The 22,607-nt window shown below is 38.4% G+C and overlaps 1 protein-coding gene across 6 annotated transcripts in view; it reads right to left on the reverse strand.

Moving 5' to 3' along the window:
• The window catches only part of KIF6 (kinesin family member 6), a 454,503-nt gene extending 440,321 nt beyond the window's left edge, over positions 1-14,182 (reverse strand). For 3 of the 6 annotated variants that reach the window (XM_077161701.1, XM_077161702.1, XM_077161700.1), the window contains exons 1-3: positions 13,964-14,182; positions 10,083-10,192; positions 2,502-2,576 (exon numbers count right to left, since the gene is read on the reverse strand). In XM_077161701.1, the coding sequence (XP_077017816.1) occupies positions 2,502-2,576; positions 10,083-10,192; positions 13,964-14,029 (251 nt within the window). In that variant the 5' untranslated portion in view covers positions 14,030-14,182. Of the gene's footprint in view, positions 1-2,501; positions 2,577-10,082; positions 10,193-13,963 lie in introns of those variants that run through there. The other 3 variants (XM_077161705.1, XM_077161703.1, XM_077161706.1) reach the window with 2 other exon arrangements.
• Between the last annotated feature and the right edge of the window lie 8,425 nt (positions 14,183-22,607).

Here is a 22,607-nt window from a genome sequence, read left to right on the forward strand (position 1 = left end):
AGGAGAGAAGCATTAAAAAGGACAAAGAGAAATATTCCCTACAGATAAAAGATATCTTCCTCTAGGACCAACCTGAACTGCTGGGATAAAAATGTTTTTGTCTATTTTTTAAATCCTGTCAACATTGAGTTGGATGTCTTTGTCAAGCCAGTGAACAAAATAAACCCTCTCCTTCACAGAGTTTTTGTTCCAGTGGAGGGCAGATAGTCAAAAAAAACTAATAAATAATCAAACTGTACAGCATGTTGGATGGTAATGAGTGCTAGAAAAACAATGAAGACAGGGAAGGGGGAGAGGGTGCAATTTTAAATAGGGTAGTAAAGGAAACTAATATAGGAAGTGACATATGAACAAATATCTTAAGAAGCTGAGGAAGCAGCCATGCAGATTTCTGAAGGAACAAAACTCCAGGCAAATGGAACAGCAGAAGTAATTGGTTACTGTTTACAGTTAAAGCTAAGTAAATTTACTGAGAAGGTGTAGCTAGTAAAATCAGTGGAAAAGCAGGAGAGTGTGGTATCTTAGAAGCAAAGTGAAGAATGTATTTCAAGGAGGATATTGGAATCAACTGTGTCAAAACAACTGACAGATCAAACAGCATGCAGACTGAGAAATGACTGTTACTAGATTTATTAAATAGAAGCTATGGTTGACTTTGACAAAAGCAATTTCAGTGAAGTGATGGGAACCAAAACTTGACAGAACAGCTCTCAAGAGAGAAAGTAGAGTAGTGAATATAGTTAACCATTTCAAAGAAATTTTCTAAAGGGGCAGTAGCTAGTGGACAAAGATCTGTATCAGATGGAAGATACAGACATTAACTGGAGGAAAAAACAGGCATCCATGAAACAGAAACTAAGGTTCTCTCTCAGAATGATTTTAGGATATTTCAAAACAAAACACAAAATCAGCTATCTGAAAAATGATGCAACCCAAATGATTACTAAAGGGAATTTTACAAATGTCTGGCATCCAATCAAGGAGACCTGCATTTAATTAATCTAAGGAGGTGTTATGGATTGTGATTATAATTAAAATAGTTAAAGTCCAGTAGATTGTATTTCACCCAGTGTGAAGGAAGGCTGTATTAAAAGAGAAGGGCTAGGTTTGAGTAGGAGTTCTAAAACAGGAATTTGAAAGAGAAAATTTGGCAATGTGTTTCCAGCAATGTCCATGGCAAAAGGTATACTGATTAGTGGAATTGAAAAATAGGTTCACAGATATGCAGATATATTTTTTATTTTCATTATGGAGATGGATATATCTCGGGGTTATTAGAACATTAAAACTATGATTCCAGGCTAAGAATGCAACCTTATTAGTAGTTATTTCCTACACAAATTTCTACAAAGGACAGTGTGCTTATCAAAGGGCTTGAGAATATAGTCATGAGGAGACTTGGCCAAAATAAATGAATAAATCGGCATTTTGGTTTATCTGGCATTTTCGTGATTTTGGTCTAACATTGGCAGCCTGGGATTTACTGGCTCTATAGAAACAAAAGGGACCAATGAAGCTAAGGCCCAAGTTTTAAAGTGTAGTTCTTACATTTCTATACAGCCACTCTTGAAGGCCCTACTACTGGACAACCATCATCAGGCCTCCTAGGTGCCAAGCACATCTCATCCTTCACCCACCCAACCATGTGTTTGAAATATTGTTCTGAGGAAAGAGCACTGACCTAATAACTAGAAAAACAACTAAGACACTGCCAGTGATAGTTATGTAACCCTGAGAAGTGCTACTTAATCTCTGCAATCCTCAGTTTATATATTTTTTTAATGAGAATTGTGATGGTTAGGTTCAGGCGTCAACTTGGCCAGATGATAGTATCCAGCTGTCTGGTCAGGCAAGCACTGGCCTATGCATTACTGCAAGGATGTTTTGTGGCTGGTTGATAAACCAGAAGACTGCTTTATTAAATCATTAGTCAGTTAGTTGCACCTGGGGCTGGTTATATCTACAATCAACTAATAGTGTGTCTTCTACTATGAGAAAATACAGTCAGTTGGATTGGAGCCAATCAGTTGAAGACTTTTAAGGGAAAAGAGAGAACTTTCACTTCAGCCAGCCAGCCTCTCCTGTAGAGTCCATTGAGGAACTTCATTAGGGTTGCCAGCCTTGCAGCCTGCCCTGCAGATTTTGGATTCTTGTATCCCCACAGTTGCATGAGACACTTTTAGAAATCACATATATACAGATATCTGCTGTTGGTTCTGTTTCTCTAGAAAACCCTGACTAATACAGGAGTAATAATAGCTATGCTGTCTACCTCCACTTGTCTATTTTGAGGCTCAGAATTTAAATAAGATGAAAGAGGTAAAAGTCATTTGTAAAGCTATAAAGTCTATATGAATATAAGGTATTAATGCTGTCATCATTACATTCCCTGAAGACTGAGTATATAATTGATATACTGAAGCACATTACCACAACTATCTGAGAATCAAAGACAAGATGAAAAACCACTAACCAACTGAACAAAATGTGGGAAATCCTACCTCTCAGCAACTGGTTTGGAAATGTTTTCAAAAATGGCCTCTTGGTTTGCATCCTGATCAAAAATCCTTTGAAATCTGCAAATATTAAAATGATAAGTATTTAAAAGCTGAGACTTCAAACACCATAGGATTAATACATCTTGTTTTTCTACTTTGTAAGCTGCCTCTATTTACATCACAGGCTTACTTAACTTAACACAATGTTTGCCCTGTAGTCCCAACCACACTGTGCTGTTGTACTCCTGTGTTCAAATGGTTGGTAAACAGTATTGCTTTGACAAGATCTGCACAATAAATCCCTCTGAAAAACTGCAGCAGTTTTGAACCAAATAATAAACTGTGTGTTTTTTAGCTCTCAAGAGAGACAGTGTCTGCTATTGGCATCAAATTCAAATCTAGATAACTGCATGAAATGGAAACCCAAGAACAGGATGCAAATAGCCAAAGAACTTCTAATGTCTGACCTGTAAGTAAGGAAAGCAATGGTGAAATGCATGATTACTGAACTTAGTTCTAAATTTCTGAACTGGAATGTATTTTCCACAAATTAGGTATTGCATCCTAACAGCAGCACTTAATTTTTAAGATGATTTCATTTTGTTTTGTTGACTGTGATTCTAAAGTAAAAAGTAAATTTAAGGGCGGGCCACAGTGGCTCAGTGGCAGAGTTCTCACCTTCCATGCTGGAGACCCAGGTTTGATTCCTGGTGCCTGCCCATGCAAAAACAAAAAGTAAATTTAGATAGACCTGCCTTGCAAAGAGAAGTCTTCATCAGATTGGCTGTGGCTAGGGACACAGGGAGGTGGTATGGTGTCAAGTTCATTTTTCTTGTAATGCTACTCTGACTTACCTTAGTAATGGGATCACAAGCACAGAGCAATACCTGCGGTAGGAGACAGCCTATTTTTTACAGTGTGGTAAGTTTCTACCAGCAAGTATGGCCCCTATGAAAACACCATGATGACAAAGAACAACAGAGAGGGAGAGAGAAAAAGGGTAAGCAAATGGGGTAACGCTAACAACTGGTGAATCTCCCACAAAGTGTATGAGTATTGATTGGACCATTCTTCCATCTTTTCTGCAGATTAAAAAAAAACTTAAAAAAAAACATCTTGAAGATAACCTAAGCAGCTTTCTACATGAGAACTGGGCACATGGTCAATTAAAGTTGAGATGCCAAATAAACTGTAGGACCATTTTCACTACTGAGGAGTTCACAGAAGGGTGTTTGGAGCTGGATTGGAAATATAATCTTTAGTCAACATTAACTTCAAAAGATCCCTATAGCGCCTTTATTTGGCGAAGCAAGTAATGAAACTGTATACAAACAGAATTTCCAGGGCACTCTGTCTACTATGTTATTTAGCAGGCATGATTACATATTAGGCAGCCATATTTGCCCCATCCTAGGACATTCTTCAGAATTCTATAGATGTATCACAGCTTCAAATATGAACACTGACATAACAGGGGTCATGGCTGCTGAGGAGCTCTTTAGAGAACTGTCTACTATGAAATCTAAGCACAGACTCAGCAGTACTTTTGAGGACAATGATAGGCTGATTTGCTTCTTTTACCAGGGCAGTAATGACTGAGTGAATCAATTAGCCACCCCCTGCCCCACTTGCCCAAGTAATAGGAATGACATCTACTACCATGTAATCCAAAGGAATACAGGAGTTTTAAAGAAGACACTGAGTCAAACACAGATTCTATCTGAAAAGGTACCTTATGCAAAATTAATTACTGCATTTTCAGTTACTAATTGATCTATTCATTCTATAAACATGTACTGAGTACTTCAAATACTGAGTTCATGTACCAGGAACTTTGAACAGGGCTAAAATTAGAGTAAAATGTAATCTATGTAATTCTAGTATGATACCTATAAAGCATGTTGAATTTTTTGGAGGTTAAATGACATCTTCCACTATTTAAAATAATAGGCAGATGCCAAAGACCAGGATTCGATTCCCAATGCTTGCTCATGCAAAAAAATAAATAAATAAAAATAATGGGCAGGAGAAATAAAAGTAATCCAGATCTGTTTTATTGGCTTTTTCCAAAACCTTTTAGAAGTGAAGATTTTTGCACCAATGTTCACTGCAATAAATCATGCAGTGTGTTTTACACAATATATATCATCATCCCAAAGTATTTTAATTTTTACAGTGTAATATTTCTACATTACTAATCTGAAAAGCATTGTGATCAGCTATATCCTGAAAAACACTGAAGAACAAAATAAAATCACAGAGTCAGAAATGATTTTAGTAACTTTGGTCTAAAACTGAGGCCCACATAGAAAAAACTAATTTATTCATGGTCCTAGAGATAATCAATAACATACCTTCAAACATAACTTAGGTTTCATGATTCCTAGGTGGCCCTTTCATTTATTAAGATGGTTTCATTTATTGGATACTTTTTTTCTACAAGCCATTTCAAACTTAGCACATCCTGATCTTCTCCCACCCCAAACCTGTTATTCCTGCCTCGCCCTCAGTAAATGACAATCCTCTCCTTCTAAATGTTCAGTTCAAAAACCCTTGAAGGACTTCCGGAGAAGATGGCGGCTTAGTAAGACGCGCGGGTCTTAGTTCCTCCTCCAGAAAAGCAACTAAAGAAACAGAAACAATACGAAACAGCTCCCGGAGTCACGACAGAGACCAAAAAGACAGCGTACCCCATTCTGGAACAGCTGAACGGGCAGGGAGAATCTGCTGCGGTGAGATACCCGAGGGGCGCACGTTTTCCCGGCCGGGGCGGCTGGCGACTGGGGTCCCCTCCACGCACGTGGCTCCCCGGTCTGACTGGGAACGTTGGATAGCGGGGCCCTCCCGTCACGCTTGGCGTTTCGGGTCAGCTGGGCAATTAGGACCGGCACTCTCCCAAGCCGCGGTGGCCAGCGACCCCCGCCTCCACGCGCGGTTTCCCGGGCCGACTGCCGTGCAGACAGACGAGCGCCACGAGCGCCACCTACTGGGCAGGAAAAGAAAAACAGAGCCCAGAGATTTCACAGAAAAACCTTTCAACCAGCTGGGTCCCACACCCAGGGAAATCTGATCAAATGCCCAGACACCAGCAGAAAATAATGGATGACGCTCGGAAAATTGAAGATATGGCCCAGTCAAAGGAACAAACCAATAGTTCAAATGAGATACAGGAGCTGAGACAACTAATGCTGAATATACGAACAGAAATGGAAAAACTCTTCAAAAACCAAATCAATAAATTGAGGGAGGACATGAAGAAGACATGGGCTGAACAAAAAGAAGAAATAGAAAATCTGAGAAAACAAATCACAGAACTTATGGGAGTGAAGGACAAAGAAGAAAAAATGGAAAAAACAATGGATACCTACAATGGTAGATCTAAAGAGACAGAAGCTACAATTAGTGAACTGGAGGATGGAACATCTGAATTCCAAAAAGAAACAGAAACTATAGGGAAAAGAATGGAAAAACTTGAGCAGGGGATCAGGGAACTGAATGACAATATGAAGCGCACAAATATACGTGTTGTGGGTGTCCCAGAAGGAGAAGAGAAGGGAAAAGGAGGAGAAAAACTAATGGAAGAAATTATCACTGAAAATTTCCCAACTCTTATGAAAGACCTAAATTTGCAGATCCAAGAAGTGCAGCGCACCCCAAAGAGAATAGACCCAAATAGGCGTTCCCCAAGACACTTACTAGTTAGAATGTCAGAGCTCAAAGATAAAGAGAGGATCTTGAAAGCAGCAAGAGAAAAACAATCTGTCACATACAAGGGAAACCCAATAAGACTATGTGTAGACTTCTCAGCAGAAACCATGGAAGCTAGAAGACAGTGGGATGATATATTTAAATTACTAAAAGAGAAAAACTGCCAACCAAGACTCCTATATCCAGCAAAATTGTCCTTCAAAAATGAAGGAGAAATTAAAACATTTATAGACAAAAAGTCACTGAGAGAATTTGTGACCAGGAGACCAGCTCTGCAAGAAATACTAAAGGGAGCACTAGAGTCAGATACGAAAAGACAGAAGAGAGAGGTATGGAGTAAAGTGTAGAAAGAAGGAAAATCAGATATGATATATATAATACAAAAGCCAAAATGGTAAAGGAAAATATTATCCAAACAGTAATAATACTAAAAGTTAATGGACTGAATTTCCCAATCAAAAGACATAGAATGGCAGAATGGATTACGACCCAGCAATACCACTGCTAGGTATCTACTCAAAGGACTTAAGGGCAAAGACACAGACGGACATTTGCACACCAATGTTTATAGCAGCATTATCTACAATTGCAAAGAGATGGAAACAGCCAAAATGTTCATCAACAGACGAGTGGCTAAACAAACTGTGGCGTATACCTACGATGGAATATTATGCAGCTTTAAGACAGACTAAACTTATGAAGCATGTAATAACATGGATGGACCTAGAGAACATTATGCTGAGTGAGTCTAGCCCAAAACTAAAGGACAAATACTGTATGGTCCCACTGATGTGAACCGACATTTGAGAATCAGCTTGGAATATATCATTGGTAACAGAGACCAGCAGGAGTTAGAAACAGGGTAAGATAATGGGTAATTGGAGCTGAAGGGATACAGACTGTGCAACAGGACTAGATACAAAAACTCAAAAATGGACAGCACAATAATACCTAAGTGTAATGTAACTAGGTTGGAACACTGAATGAAGCTGCACCTGAAATATGGTTTTTTGTTCGTTTGTTTGTGTGTTTGTATCTTTTGGTTTTGTTTTTTTCTTTTTCCTTTTTATATATATATATATATATTTTATTAGTATTATTATTTTAATTCTCTTCTCTATATTAACATTCTATATCTTTTTATGCTGTTTTGCTAGTTCTTTTCCTAAATCGATGCAAATGTACTAAGAAATGATGATCATACATCTATGTGATGATACTAAGAATTACTGAGTGCATTTGTAGAATGGAATGATTTCTAAATGTTGTGTTAATTTCTTTTCTTTTTTTTGATTAATAAAAAAATTAAAAAAAAAAAAAAAAAAAAAAAACCCTTGAGTATCTTTGACTCCTCTCTTTCTGTTGCACTTTATATCCAATCCACCAGCAAATCCTGTCAGCTCTGACCCTGAAATACATCTAGAATCCAACTATTTCTCCACATTTCCACTGCTACCATCCTGGCCCAAGCTACCATAATTTCTTGCCTGGGTTATTGCATAACTTAACTGGTCTCCCTTGCCCCCTTACATCTATTTTCTATGTGTCAACAAGTCTGTTCCTCCTAAAACTAAGTGAGATTATTTCACTCCTCTGCTCAAAACCCTCCATTGCTTTCCTATAGCACGTTGGGAAAAATCCTAGGTCCTTAGAATGGCTCTGTCTAATCTAGCTGCCTTCCTGCCTCTTTGTTGTATCTTTTTACCCTCTGCCCCTCACTTACTTCACCCCAATCACATGAGCCCTTTACTGTTCCTGAAATACGCCAGGCACTCTCCTCTCTCAGGAACTTTGTACTTGTTTCCTTTGCCTGGTATTCTTGGCCCTCAGATATTTGAATGACTGCCTTCCTCACCTCCTTCAAGCCTTTGTTCAAATGCCACCTTTACCATATGCCTTCCCTGGCAGCCCTATTAAATATTAAAGTCGTCTCATCTCCCACCCTCATCCCAACATTCCTTATTCCTCTTTCCTGTCTTATGTTTCTCCATGGCACTTACCACTTTCTGACTTACAGTATATTTTACTTATTTATCTGTTTTTCTATCTCCTCCCACTAAAATGTAAGCTTATGAGAGCAGGGATTTTGTGTTTCTTGTTTTATTACTAGAACCTATAAAAATGCACAGTGGGTGATCAAATAACATATTTATTGAGTGAATGAATTTACTTGGGGGATATACTTTAAAATTCTTAAATATCTATATATACATAAAAGTAAAATGTTTTATTAACTTATTTATTTAAAATACTAAAACCAATATTTTTGATTCAGAGAATTAGAAAGAATGATTCAGAGACTTAAAAATAAGCAAATGGGGCTTTTGAAATAGACATGTTTAAATGAATCTGTTTGTACCTATATAACGTAAATAATACTTTGAAAGGTATCAGTAGCTAGAAACATAGTCAATTTCTTAACATCAAACAGAATGATGCTGAATAAAATGTTTCAGCACTTTACTGCTTTATAGAGACTGAGCTAGGCCAGCTGCCCTGAGGTACTAAGATATCGAGAATGTTTACATTCATGGGAGAGCTCCCTTACAAAAACTAAATCATGTGCTATAAGGCTATTCCTGAAAGGATACAGTGAAAGGCAATGGGGGGAAGAACTTAAAGATCAGGGGAAGACCTTTACTAGGTAGCCATGTGCTAGTAATCTCTGCTTATACTTATTGCAAAAGGTCATGTGATAAGAAGGCATGGGGGAATGATAAATAAATGAGAGATACACAAAGGGGTAGTGTTGTGAAGACCAGAAAGGATTTTTTATGAATCAAAAATAATAAAAGCAAGTAAGCATAAAAGAGAGGCAGAGACAAAATCATATAAAATATCTGGTCTGGTTTCACCCAAAGGGTAAGGGCAAGTCTCAAAAGAGAATCAGTGTAAAACAGCCCGGGGAGAAAAGCAAGCGAGCAGTTAGACTTCCACTTCTGAGTGGAAGCACTCAGAATTCCACCACCTAGGTTTGGGCCAGACATTAAATATTGTTTAACTTCTGCTCAAACGTCTCAAAAAAAAAGCAAAAGTAGGGATTAAAGATATCTGACTGGAGAAAAAATTGGAAAATAGAGATAGTGTTAAATAGCCATGATCCCAAAATTGAAGGCCTGGCTACTTGAAGAGGCCAAAGGCACTGACACAATCCATGGGTGGCCGTTTGGTGCTTTCCACCCACACCGTACAGCTCAGCACAGTCCAAAAGACAAGTAATGCAAACCATAAATGCAAGCCATGTATGTCATTTTAAATTTTCTAGTAGCCACATTAATAAAAAAGTAAAAAGTAACAGGTGAAGTTAATTTTAATAATATATAATCAATATGAAAAATTTCTTGAGATATTTTTACATTCTATTCTTTTTTGGACTAGGTCTTTGAAATCCTTGATTTTTTTTTTTTACTCATAGCACATCTCGATTTGAACTAGCCACATTTCAAGGGCAAGAGCTGCATGTGGCTTGTGTCTATTATACTGGACAGCACAGATATAGAGAAGATATGAGGTCAATATGTACTTTACATTATACAGAAAGTTCACCTATGCAACATACAGGTTGTACCTTAAATGATTATCTTCAATAAAGTTTAGTTATGCACTAAAATTCCTGTAAGTGCTAAACCACAAAGAGCCAAACAGGAAAAAAAAAAAAAGGCTGACATCTGGGATATAGTCTTGGATAAAGAAATACACACTTCTTTTAACCTTGGGCATAGCAGTAAAAAGACTATGTGAGCTCTATGTACTAGAGCTAGAGAGCCATACTATATTCTCCACAAGAAATAGTGCTCATGATTTCACGGTGGACATTAATTCAGTACCAGAGTTAGTCCAATAACAAAACAAGAAGGAGGAGAAAGAGAAACTTACTTAAATCTGTAGCTTTCTCGCTTATTATTCACAAATCCATCTGCCAAATCACGAGGTAAGATGATTTCCAAACTAGGTGTTAATTTTTCATCTTCATCTATGGAATAAATCTGTAAGTATGAACAAAAAAATGAGCAACAAATGATAAAATTATGGCTTGCATTATGACCATGGCATTATGACATGAATGATAATAGTATAAAAAAATTGTACTTTTAGGATAAAAAGTCATAATGTAGTATAACTTGGATAATTTTCCTCTTTGAACTGTGTGGACTCAAACAAATATATGGAACGGAACAAGAGCTAAAACCTTTATCAATACTCTATCAAAGTTCAAGTCATCTTTGAATGATCTAAAATTCAAATTTGAGCATTTGAGTGTCTCTGTTGTTACTGCGCTTGTTGTGAAAACAATTGCCTTGAAATCAGAATATTAACTAAGATTGCCTTGGGATTGCGCATGAAAAATTAAAATTTTACTTTATCCAACAAACATTTCTGAGAATTTACAAAATGCTAGATGTAGAGATAAAAGGAGTAGGGTGTGAGCCCTTTGAGAGAGCTCACAAGAATACTCTAATTCAAGTAATGTTCAAAGACCCCCAAACCTCCATGGGACATGACCAGACATTTGATGAAAGACATATGGTTTCAAAAGGCACATATAATTCATGTCTTTGATGTTGTTTTCAAGGTTCTTGTCCCAGCTCGGCCGCTAATTAGAAAGGGACCTGGGGTAAATCACTTAACCTCTCTAAGCTTATATGGAAATGAAAGGTCTTAATCAAGCCCCTTAAAACTGTAACATTCTCTGATTCTCTTCTTGGTTACCTACTTCTCTATTTATTTGCCAGGAAAATCCCAAGAGTCAAACCTGCAAAGAGGTGGAATAAGAAAAAGCATAAGACTTAGTGTCAAAAGACCTGGGTCTAACGCTGAGCTCAGTTTTACCAACTACATGACCAACTACCACTTTTAGAACCTCAGTTCCTTACACATCAAATTAGGAAAAACAGAATTGCCTCTGTCACAAGATTGTTGTAGGGATCAAATGATGTAATGGAAATAAAAGCATTTTATAATACACCATAAAAAGTGTTAGTCATCAGATTTAGAGGTTTCTAAAAAAGACTACTTGTCTTTCACCAGGAAATAAAATTCTAACAGGCAATACTTCCTGTTTAAGACCCGTTTAGATGTTTGATTATGGAGGAAAAGTCATATTCTTAAGCAAGTAAAAGCCTGTCCAATCTCCAGAAAGTCTGAATACTTTTCCTAAGCAGGTTTTATTGAAATCTTTCACTTAAAATGTGAAGACTTCACATATTCAAGTCATTCTGTAAAATAAAATTATTTGTAGCAAGTAATGGCTTCAGGTTCATGGCTTTCTGACTATGTTTCCTCAAGAGATGTTTTAAAAGTATGTCCTGTAGGGTGCTACATTAAAAAAAAAAGCTTAATGGCTAGACAGGTGAGTAAAAGGGATGCATGAAACATGAAACGTACAGGAGCGAGAGGTGCCATCCATTAAAAAACAAACAAACAACCAGAATACCCCCTGTATTACCCAGTGCTCCGAAGGCAGAGGGAGTCCAAACCACCAGGAGACAGAAAGGAGCATGGATGGGGTTGGAGGTAATAATGAACTCCGTCCCTTTGATTAAGCCATTCTTTGGAGCACTAAGAAAAGCCTCTTACAACCAGAAAACTTGTTTAGTCTCACTTATTGGTTTTCTACCCTTAGGCATGAAAATTTTTATTTAAGATAATAAATTTCTATTTATTTTATAAAATAGAAGATAAGCAAATCAAATGCAATGATGAATATGAACATGGTTGATATGCAAAAGCACTAGGCAAATGAAAGGCATTCCCTTTGTAAATTACCAGAAGTTCACTTTATATATCTTCCTCTCCATTAATCTATAAATTATTATAATTTAAATTATAGTGTCCAATAAGGAATAAGATTAATAAATAATGGAGCAGCAAAATGAAAAGTAAGAAAATACTTTTGAAATCACTCATGGTTTAATGCTACAAACAGCATTTCTAACCAGAGAAAAAAGCAACCTTTAGGGGGCAAAAAGATATGGTGCTAAAGCAAGAGATTCTAAGAAGAGCAAGGTGAGTAATACAATATTTACTCTCTCCTTTGTGTGTGAGGTATAATGTTTTATCTCAGTGAGAATATGACATTATGAAAAGTACACTGTGACACCTAAAAACATTTCTGGAAGGATCAGACACCCACTCAGCAGAATCTTACCAAAGAAATGTGAAAGGAGGCACATTAAATTATACAAATTCCGCATTTCAAGAAAAGGGAAAGTTCAGTATAAAACCCACGACTCTCCATCAACCCTAGTGTCTCCACACTGACCCATGCTCTTACTTCTGAACACCTGCTTCTGACCACTGAGTATGTGGAAACTCAGTTCAACATTTTTACCCAAGATTGTACAGAAAAAAGTGCATATGAGACACTTTCTTTTTGGGTGCACTTTTTAAAAACCTTGCGAGTGTAAGTGAAGAGAAAGTAGGAAGATCCCCATGGGTTCCTTTCTACAATGCTTTGCTCTTTAACAAGCTAATATATATTTCTGAAGTCTTTTCATGCTCCCTCTGTATTCCGTGAATAGAGAGACTGATGATGATGAAGTTGAACACACAATATTCTTGTTTTAAATACACAAAGTACCTTAGGCAAATGCTAAATGATAAGATGCTATAATATTACACATATACAGGGAAAGTTTTCATATGGGATAGAGATAAAACATTATTACTAATACACTCATTCCAGGCACTCACCAATATCACTCAAATTGCTCTTGCCTAAATCCTCACTTTGAAAGGCAAAACGATTTTGTCATAAGAACAAAAAATTCTGGAATAAAACCAAACAGCAAACTTAATTAAATCACAACTCTACCATTTATTAGCTGGGTAGCTAGGAATTATTTAAACTGAGACTTAGATTCCTCATCTATAAAATGAAGGAAATTATACCACCTTTTGATGGTTCGTGTGAATATCAGAAATAAGGTTAAACATGTGTCAAATGGCACTTTTCCAAGTTGTGGTAGGAATGATTATGCTCTCCTTCAGGCAAGAAAACAATGCTTTGGCCCATCTAAGAAGCACACAGAGCAGCTCTGCTCAGTATCTCGAAATGGCATACCCTTCTTTGTACCCTTCTGAGCTTGGCGTACTATAGGAAGCACCTAATAAATGCTCAGTTAATGCTTTCTGAATGAAGCATTTTTTGTGTGTCAGGGTGCATAAATGTCTGTATCTGCAATAAGAACATTTCAAGTTCATGTTTACGCTGCAGAACAATGTGGTTAGTCAACAAATTCTGTGCGCAAGCACTAAATGTGCATATGTTCTGTGCATATCTATTTCTGTATCATGTCAGGCATGTATGAACATCTATCTCTTGCTTTGCACGTTTTGCCCAAATACAAAAACCTAAGTTTGAGTATATCTCCGTATGCTGTGTGACAATTTCCCACAAGGATGCAAATAAGTAAGTGTGTGGCTGAGGCGCAGTCTCTGTGTGTATGCAAACAGACATGCAGTCTGTGTCAGAATGAACCCGTGTGCCCAGGCGCGTGTGCCTGAGTGTCTGCACCAACGGGGCTGTACTGAGTGTAAATGTCCTGGGTGCATTCCCTGCGTCTGTCTACATCTCAGACTACGGTGCGCTGGTGTCTGCTCGGCTGCTGGGGTGCCTCAGTCAGCGTCTGCTGGATCCCAGGCAGGACCGGCGCCCGACACTGAGTCCCTCAGCGGGGCCCAGACCCTCCCGTACCGCCCTCCCCCTGGTCGGGAAGGCCCCGCCGCGCCCGCGCCTTGGCTGCTCCGGCCCGTACCCCTTGTTGTTGCTTCCGGACAGTAGGCTTCACTCTGGCGAAAATCTGGATCGTCTGCTTCACCATCTCCACCCCGGCTCCGCATTGACCCCAACCTCTCTCAGGCCCTGGGTACCAAAACTTTCGATTCCACAATTCAAACAACCCGCAGCCTTAGCAACAGTAACTAGGGACTCTACCCAAGGAGCACCGCGACGGCGAGGAGCCGGCTCCTCTCCCTAATTGGCTGTGACTTGGGAGGGGCGGCCCAAAGGGAGAGTCTGAGGGGCGGGCCAGGGTGGAGAGCGCTGCGCATGCGCCGCCAAGCCGCTGGGTTTAGGATCCAGTCCTAGAACTGGCTTGAAATGACGAAACTATAGAGAAGGAGAACAGATGAGTAACAGGAATCAGGGAAGAGGGGAAGGGTGAGGTGACCAGCTATAAAAGTGATTCTTGTGATAGACTGTTCTGTATCTTCATTGTGGTGCTAGTCACACAAATCTATACATGTGATAGGATTGCATAGAATGAAACACACACACTCATACATGACTGCATATCAAACTGGTGAAATCAACGGATTGTATCAATGCCAATTTCCTGGTTGTGATATTGTACTATTGTTATGCAAGATGTTACCTATGGAGGGAACTGGTGAAAGGGTATACAGAATCTCTCTGTACTGTTTTTTACAACTCTATGTGAATCAACAATTATCTCAAAATAAAAATCCTCACAAAGAAGACTGTTAAAATGAAAACCACAGACTGGGAGAAAAATTTTGCAGAACACTTTCTGATGAAGGATTTTATCACACTATATAAAAACTCTCAAAACTCATTAATAGGAAAGCAATCCAATTTAAAAAAGAAAGACCGAAGATTTGATTAGACAGTTCATTAAAGATATATGAATAGCAAATAAGACTATGAAAAGATGCTCAACACCATCAACCATTAATGAAATCCAAATTAAAATCACAATGAGATCCCATTACACATCTTAGAATGGCATCTAAAAATTAAAAGCAACAGCAAAACACCTGACAATACCAAGTGATGGCTGGGATACAGACACTCTGGAGTTCTCAAACATTGCTGGTAAGAATACAAAATGGACAAATCATCTTTGCAAAGAAGTTTGGTAGATTCTTATAAAGTTATACAGACACTTATCATGTGATTTAGCAAATCCACTCCTAGTTTTTTAACACAAGTGAAATGAAAACTGATGTTTGTACAGAAAACTGAACACAAATGGTTATAGTTGTTTTGTTCACAATTTCCAAAAACTGGAAACAAGTAAATATTCAACTGGTGATTGGATAAACAAAGTGTGATACATGCACACAATAAAAAGGAATGAATGCTGATACATGCAACAATATGGTTGAACCTCAAGTTTATTATGCTAAGAGAAAAAAGCCAGACTCAAAGGTTACACATGTCATAATTCCATTTATAGACATTGTAGAAAAAGCAAAACTACAGGGACAGAAAACAGATCAGTAGTTGCTGGAGGTTGGGGATTGGAGTGGCAGGCTGTCTACATTTGGGCACAGGAGAATTTTGGGGGGGGGATGATAGAACTATTTCATATTTTGATTGTGATTATGTTATATGATTATATGCATTTGTCAAAACTCATAGAGCTATCTATAAAATTAAAAGTGTGAATTATACTGTATGTAAATTATATGCCATAAATAAGAAAAGCAAAATGAAAAGAAAAAAAATAATGGCATGTAAACAAGTACAGCACTAGTAAAGAAGGGGAAGAGAGAACAGGTATTTTTGAAACAGAAGGATTTTTTCACCACCTGGTTCTGTGTAGTAAAGAAGAAATGATTCAAGACTGGACAACTGGGTGGATATTGAAAACATTCACATGGACAGAAAAAACAGATTAGGGTGGGGAAAAGGAAATCAGGAGGAGTTGGGACATACTGAGTTTCAAGTGCCTGTAGGACTTCAGTAGATAAGCGAGTGAATATATAGGCTTAAAGTTTAGGAGAAAGTTATGAAGAAAAACATAGATTTAGTAGTCAACACGGAATTTTTTTTTCCAGAAAGTGACAAAGTTGCTCAAGAAGGCTGAAATCTTGATGGTTGGAGGTGGGAGAGGGTCTGCAAAGGAGGCCAAAAGGAGCAACCAGAGAGGTCCAAGGGAGAGAAGAGAATGCTGTGTTTACAAAGCCAAGGGAAGAGAATGTCCCAAGAATAGGAAAATATTCAACAGTGTCGGAAATAGGGGAAGCACTGAAAAATGCCTGTTCAATTTAGCAACTAGAGGGGCATCAATGACTTGGATTTCAGTTTTAGCAGAATGGTGGGATGAGAAGTCAGGTTGAGGGAAGTCGGAATAAATGGGAGGTTAGGATGTGGAGGCAGCCAAGAGAAGCTACCTTTCCTAGAAACTTGGTTGTGAAGGGAAAGTAAGACACAGAGTGAAAGTTAGAGGAGCACAGGGTGAGGAAGGGTCTTTTGTGCATATCTAAGGGGATAAAGCCAATAAAGAAGATGTTGAAGGAACAGGAAAGAGAGAATATAATGCACCACACAAAGTGGCTCCGTAGTTCAAAAGCAAGCCTCTAAAGAAAGCACAGTACAACCAATAAAGAGTGGCCAGAGAGGATCGCATCCTTATCAGCCTCAGGTGAATCAGATGAACCATTGGTGGTGGGTGCAGTAGAAGGTAAAGAGGTCAGAATTTACAAAAGATGATTGTGGCAGATTGAGTTTGGTACCCCAGAAAAAAACCTGTCCTTGATCTTAATCCCATTCCCGTGGGTGTGAACCCATTGTAAAAAGTTTCTTTCAAAGATGTTATTTTTAGTTAAGGTGTGGCCAACGAAATCAGGATGGCTGTTCATTCTATTACTAGAAGACTTGTAAAGACAAAGCCATGGGGAGAAGCCAGAAGTCAGCCGTCAGAAGAGAAAGCAGAGGACATTGCCATGTGATAGGGGAAGCCAAGAACCCCAAGGTGGCCGGCCGGACAGAACACTACCAACCCCAGGAGGAAGCAAGCCTCCCAAACTGGGAGTCAAAAAAATTCCCATTGTTAAACCAAAACATTTTATGGCATTTGTGATAGCCGCCTGCTAAAATTAAGACAGTTATTTTAAGTGTTGCATCATGAGTTCTGGACTAATTAAAGACATTCGTGAAACTAGAAAGGGGAATACAAAATTACCAGTCAGTAAAATCCTTGAAAGCAAGGCACTGCAAACTCTGATATCTCCCGGGACCTGTAATGTAATATGTCAAGTGTAAGGATATATGGCAATAGGGAGTGGGAGAGAGCAAGATGAACTGGAGACTGTTTGCCTCTTCTAAAAGCATTCAAAAATGTCAAAGCCACCCAAGCAAAGCACATTGTGGGCCTCCAGTCTACAATTCCTGCTTCTGTTCTAGGTATAGCAGGCTTCAATAACTCCCAGGCTCTCGGCTTCGGATGGGTTTACCTAAAACTCAAACAGATGGCTCTAATGGAATTAAGAAGGTCTTGAAATGACATCTCCAGGTTACAGTGTCTTTCCCACAGCTGGATTTGCAGTCATTGTTATTATTTGTCCCTTATCCGCTTGCTTAAGTGTGGGAATTAAGATGTCTTTCAATTGTTTGAAAGATTCTTGAGCTCTGCAGTTGCCAAAATAACATATAATTGCACCAGGCAAATTAGCCAGGCCTTATAGGCCTCAAATCTGAAAGAAATTAAGCAGTGCCTGAAATGAATTAGTCTATAGGCAAATTAGTTAATTTTTGTTTGTTTATATATTTTGTTATTTGTTTGTTTTTTAAGAAAAATCAAACCTATAACTCCAGTACTAGTTTTCAACTACCTTTTAGCTGTTGGTGCTACAACACAAAATGCATCATTTTTCTTTGTAAGTCAAAAGAGGGACCAGTAAAAATTGTATGGACTGATAATTTTGATATTATAGAGAGCATGCATAAGATTACCTAACTGCTGTAAACTCCCCCTCCCTTATTTTATATGTGCCTTTGGGGGATTTTTGTTTGTTTGTTCTAAAATACCTATACAGCGTGGTCCCCTGTGCCCTCCGCTCCCCCACTATCAGATGAGAAAGCATTTTCAGAGAAGTGTGGTGAGGGTCAGGAGAGAATATTTGACTGGGATCTTCTGTTTGTAATTTACTCCAAGAAGCAAGGACAGTAAACAGAAATTTGTTGCTTACTAGTAAGCAGCAATTATTACAATTACTATTCCAAATAGGTCCTAAATATTAATAGAACAAAAGTCAGTCAATGTAAGCCCTCCCTTTACTCTCCTCAGAGCTGCATCTATCCACAATAAGAATGCAAAAATACATGATTGGAGGTAATGGATAGGAAATCAGGCACTGCGTGACTCCTGAGTGTCCCTGATTGAGGATTTTATGGAAAGGAATTAAAAGATGAAGGAGATGTTAAAATAAATTTAGATTGAAATGCTAGTGATCAATGAAAGAGAGGGGTAAGGGGTATGGTATGTATGATTTTTTTTTCTGTCGTCTTTTTATTTCTTTTTCTGAATTGATGCAGATGTTCTAAGAAATGATCATGATGATGAATATGCAACTATGTGATGATATTGTGAATTGCTGATTATATATATAGAATGGAGTGATCATAAGTTAAGAATGTTTGCATTTGTTTGTTATATATATTTTTTTAATTAAAAAAAAAAGATGAAGGAGAAACAATATTTTCCACTTAGGAGGTCCCTTCTCAGCCAAGCCTGCCTGTTCATCACTTGTCTGAGACAGCAGTACCAGAGGGATCCTCTTATATATACCCGGAAATATGAAAAAGCCATTTATTTCATTGTTTCTGAATGAAGTGGAGAATACACAGAACATTTTCTGGTACTCATTAAATGCTAAATAATAACATGTCTCTAAATCGCAGGACAAGAGTACCACAAAATCTGTAACATATAACTTCAGCAAAGAATTTTCTTTTGAGAATATGTTCAGCTAATTCAAAGCTAATTTCATTAACATAAATAACCAGTTTTCCACACACAACAGAGAGGAATTCATAAAACTTTACCAGATTTGGGTTTGTAAGATTGCAGTGGAAATGGCTGGGGTCGGTAAACTTTTTGTCCTCCCTTCCTTTCCCTATCAGGTGGAGGAGGCAGGTCTTCACCATGCACTTGATTCTCTCTCATGCTGGTCTGTCACCTCTGTAGAGTGAGAGGTAGAAGCCCCCTTTTCTTCCCTCTGCGTCTGGAGCCCTCCTGGGGCTTCCCTTGAAGAGTGAGATCAAAGCCCTATAGGGCTGGGAAACTGGTGGCCAGCCATATGGAATTACAGTCCAGGCTCTCGACGGATTACAGAGTGGAGCATACGAACCAAATGACAGTGCCATCGCAGGAGGGAAGGCTGGTAAAGCCTCCAGTGTCGAATGGAAAATATGACAGTTTGTGTATTTATATACAGTCTCCTCATAAACAACCTGATGTCTCACCAACATCCCTGTGAAGCAAGGGGTGGGCTGAGTTAAAAGCAGCTCTAGAATACCTCTTCTTTTAAGTAAATTACCAGCCCTGTCCTATCTTCTCTGAGTATTTACTTTGGTGTGCTTCCCTGCAGATTTCTGAATTTAAAAAATGCTTCCCAATAAACAACATAACATAAAAAAATAAGATAAAATGACTTACATGTGTTACCTTAATTGACACATTATGATTGCCACAAAATCCAATCACGCCTTACCTTTCTTTCTTGAAAGAATAGTTCACTAGTCTTCAAACTTTTGTATCACTACTCACCAGTAAAAATAGTGTTCATCATGTATCCCAAAAAAAATTTATTTATGCATAAATAGCATATATGGTTACTGAACTAAAAGATGACATACATTATAAAATGTAACATAAAACTAGATATTTTTTAAAGGATAAACTAAAAAATGAATGGAATCATCTTGTGCACTCCACTTTGGAGACCACTTTTGGTCTTTGTTTCTTCATTGCCCACTCACTTCTCAACCTCCTATAATCAGGCTTTCCTCTCCCACACTCCACAGATCCTATTTAAACTCTGGAAATCCAGACCGATCCCTTTTGTCTGTATATCCTGGCATAATATCGTGATGAAACCAATTGCCCTGGCTTGACCTCTCTCTCATATAGCCATATCCAAATAGTTTCTAAATCCTAATCTTCCTGCCTCCTTGATATCTTTTGTTTCTCTTCCATCAGCTTCATGCTCACTACTTATTGCCTTGGTGTTGGCTCTTGGCTCTCTTGCCAGAATTAGCAAAGGTCTCTCAATCGCTTTTCTTGCTTCTAATCCTATCCTGCCCTTTCTACCATCATCTACACTAGATTATCTTCATACAGAGCAAATCAGTTTAGGTAGCTCTCTTGTGTGAAAACCTGCAATACTTTCCCACTGAACACAGATTTGAGTCCAAAGTCCCTTTGTAACTGGTCCCAAACTATCTTTGCATCAGTTTCATAGCCATTATTGTGTCTTCCACTACCAACTCCCCACCCCTGTACTCCATTCATTGAATTCCCTACAGATCCCAAACATGCCCTACTTTTTCATGTTTCCATGCCTTTATTCGTACTGTTCTTTTGCTTATAATGCTGTTTCCTGCTTTGTGTATTAGGAAATTCAAACCATCCTTCAAGATCCAGCTCAAATGTCGCCTGTTCTGTGAAGACCTTTGCTCCCAACTCATCTGGGCAGCTACACCTTAATAATAATCATTGCACTGTCAACATTGCCTGTATGTGGCTGTGTCCCCCATTGTGCTGGGGATTTTTTATTGGTTGTGACTCTGGCCTGTTTATCTATGTATTTCCAGAGACTTCTATATGCCTAATGAAAGAAAGAGTGGATACATAACTATTTAAATGATATTGCAAGGAGACAATAAAATAAAGTCCCCAAAGTTTTAAAATTTTGTCTGAGGTTTATACTTCCACAGTGACAATTACTTTTCCCTCCTCTCACTCAAGAGAGCAAAGATAACCAACTGACTGAGTGGATATAGAATGAGAGAAAGAGTTGGAAACAAATAGAGCCTCCCTGTTTCACTTTTTGAATCCCTATTCTTCAGGCACAAAAAGATCATTACACATTGCCCAGGGTGATAAATTGAGCACATTAACATTTGTCTCCATGGAAGATAAGAGAAATAGGATCTGAGTGATGAGTATAGGAGCAAGGTAGCCCATTGTTAAGTTAGAAGAGAGTTACACAGGATATCTGGGAAACATTCATGAATCCAGGAATCAACTTGTTTTTAACTTAAAAAATAACGTACCATTTACAAATTACCAATTAAATGGTTATTCCCCTTCTTTTATTTCATGTTAAAGTATTATTTCTTTGGCACTTCAACCCAACATTTCTTCCTTCTTCCACAATGTTTATTCCCCGAAACACTAAACGAATGTCTCCTTATACAACATGTAACCCTTGTCTCTCTCTTCTTCCAATCCTTTCTTATTGTCCAAGCACCAAGAGAAACATTGCTTCCTCTGAGAAGCCTCCCTGACCCTAATATGTGGCCTTAGCATCTTGTATGGCCCTGTTGGTAATTATCATTACTGCTTATATAACTGGTCTTAGGTCATTTGAAGGCAAGGGTCAATTTTCTCCTGTTTACCATCATATCCCCAGTCTATGTACATAAGTACTTAATAAACATTTGTTTAATGAAAAGATGTTCTGTGAAAAGAATAAAACAATCAACATTTTCTTGGATTGCATTTCTTCTAAACACACTTTGAGATGAGGATTTGGGTGTAAGGCGTTTATTTGGAAGTGATCCCAAGAAGGCAGGTAAGGGAGGTGTTCTAGTTTACTAGCTGCCCAAATGTGATGTACCAGAAATGGAAAAGCTTTTAAAAGGGGAATTTATTAAGTTGCTAGTTTAAGTTCTAAGGCCGTGAAAATGTCCCAATTAATGCAACTCTATAATAATGTCCAAATTAAGGCACCAGCAAGAGGTTATCTTCATTTAAGAATGGTCAATGAAGTTCAGGGTTTCTATCTAACTGGAAAGGCACATGGCGAACATGGTGACATCTGCTAGCTTTCTCACCAGGCTTCTTGTTCCGTGAAGCTTCCCCAGGGGTGTTTTCCTTCATTTCCAAAGGTCTCTGGCTGTGTGGGCTCTCACAGTTCTCATCACTCTCTTATTATTCTAAAAGGGCCTCTCTCCAAATTGTTTCCACTTTTAAAGGATTCCAGAGCTAATCAAGACCCACCTGGAATGGGTAGGGTCACATCTCCCTCTAATTAGAGTTAATACCTGCAACTGGATGAGTCACATCCAACTGGAAAAGATTCCAACCTACATTGTTGAATACTCCCAAAAGACTGGATCAGGATTAAAACATGGCTTTTCTAGGGTATATAAATCCTTTCAAACTGGTGCAGGAGGAAAGACAATAGTGGGCAAATTAATGGCATTAATGGGTACATTGTCATGGTGGGGAACATGGCTTAATTCCACCAAGGAAAACTGTCTGAAAGACTGTGCATATCCCACCTCAGCATTGACCCTTCAAGGATTATGAAGCTGGGGTATTCCTGCAACAACTTTTGTTCCTCATTTGTCCTGGGGGAATGAACACTCCCTCCCAAGCCCCTCACCTGGCCTGGTGCACAAATGCCCTGGCACATAGAGAAGGT

This window comes from Tamandua tetradactyla, chromosome 5, assembly GCF_023851605.1.
Source record: "Tamandua tetradactyla isolate mTamTet1 chromosome 5, mTamTet1.pri, whole genome shotgun sequence".
In the NCBI taxonomy this organism is placed as follows: domain Eukaryota; kingdom Metazoa; phylum Chordata; class Mammalia; order Pilosa; family Myrmecophagidae; genus Tamandua; species Tamandua tetradactyla.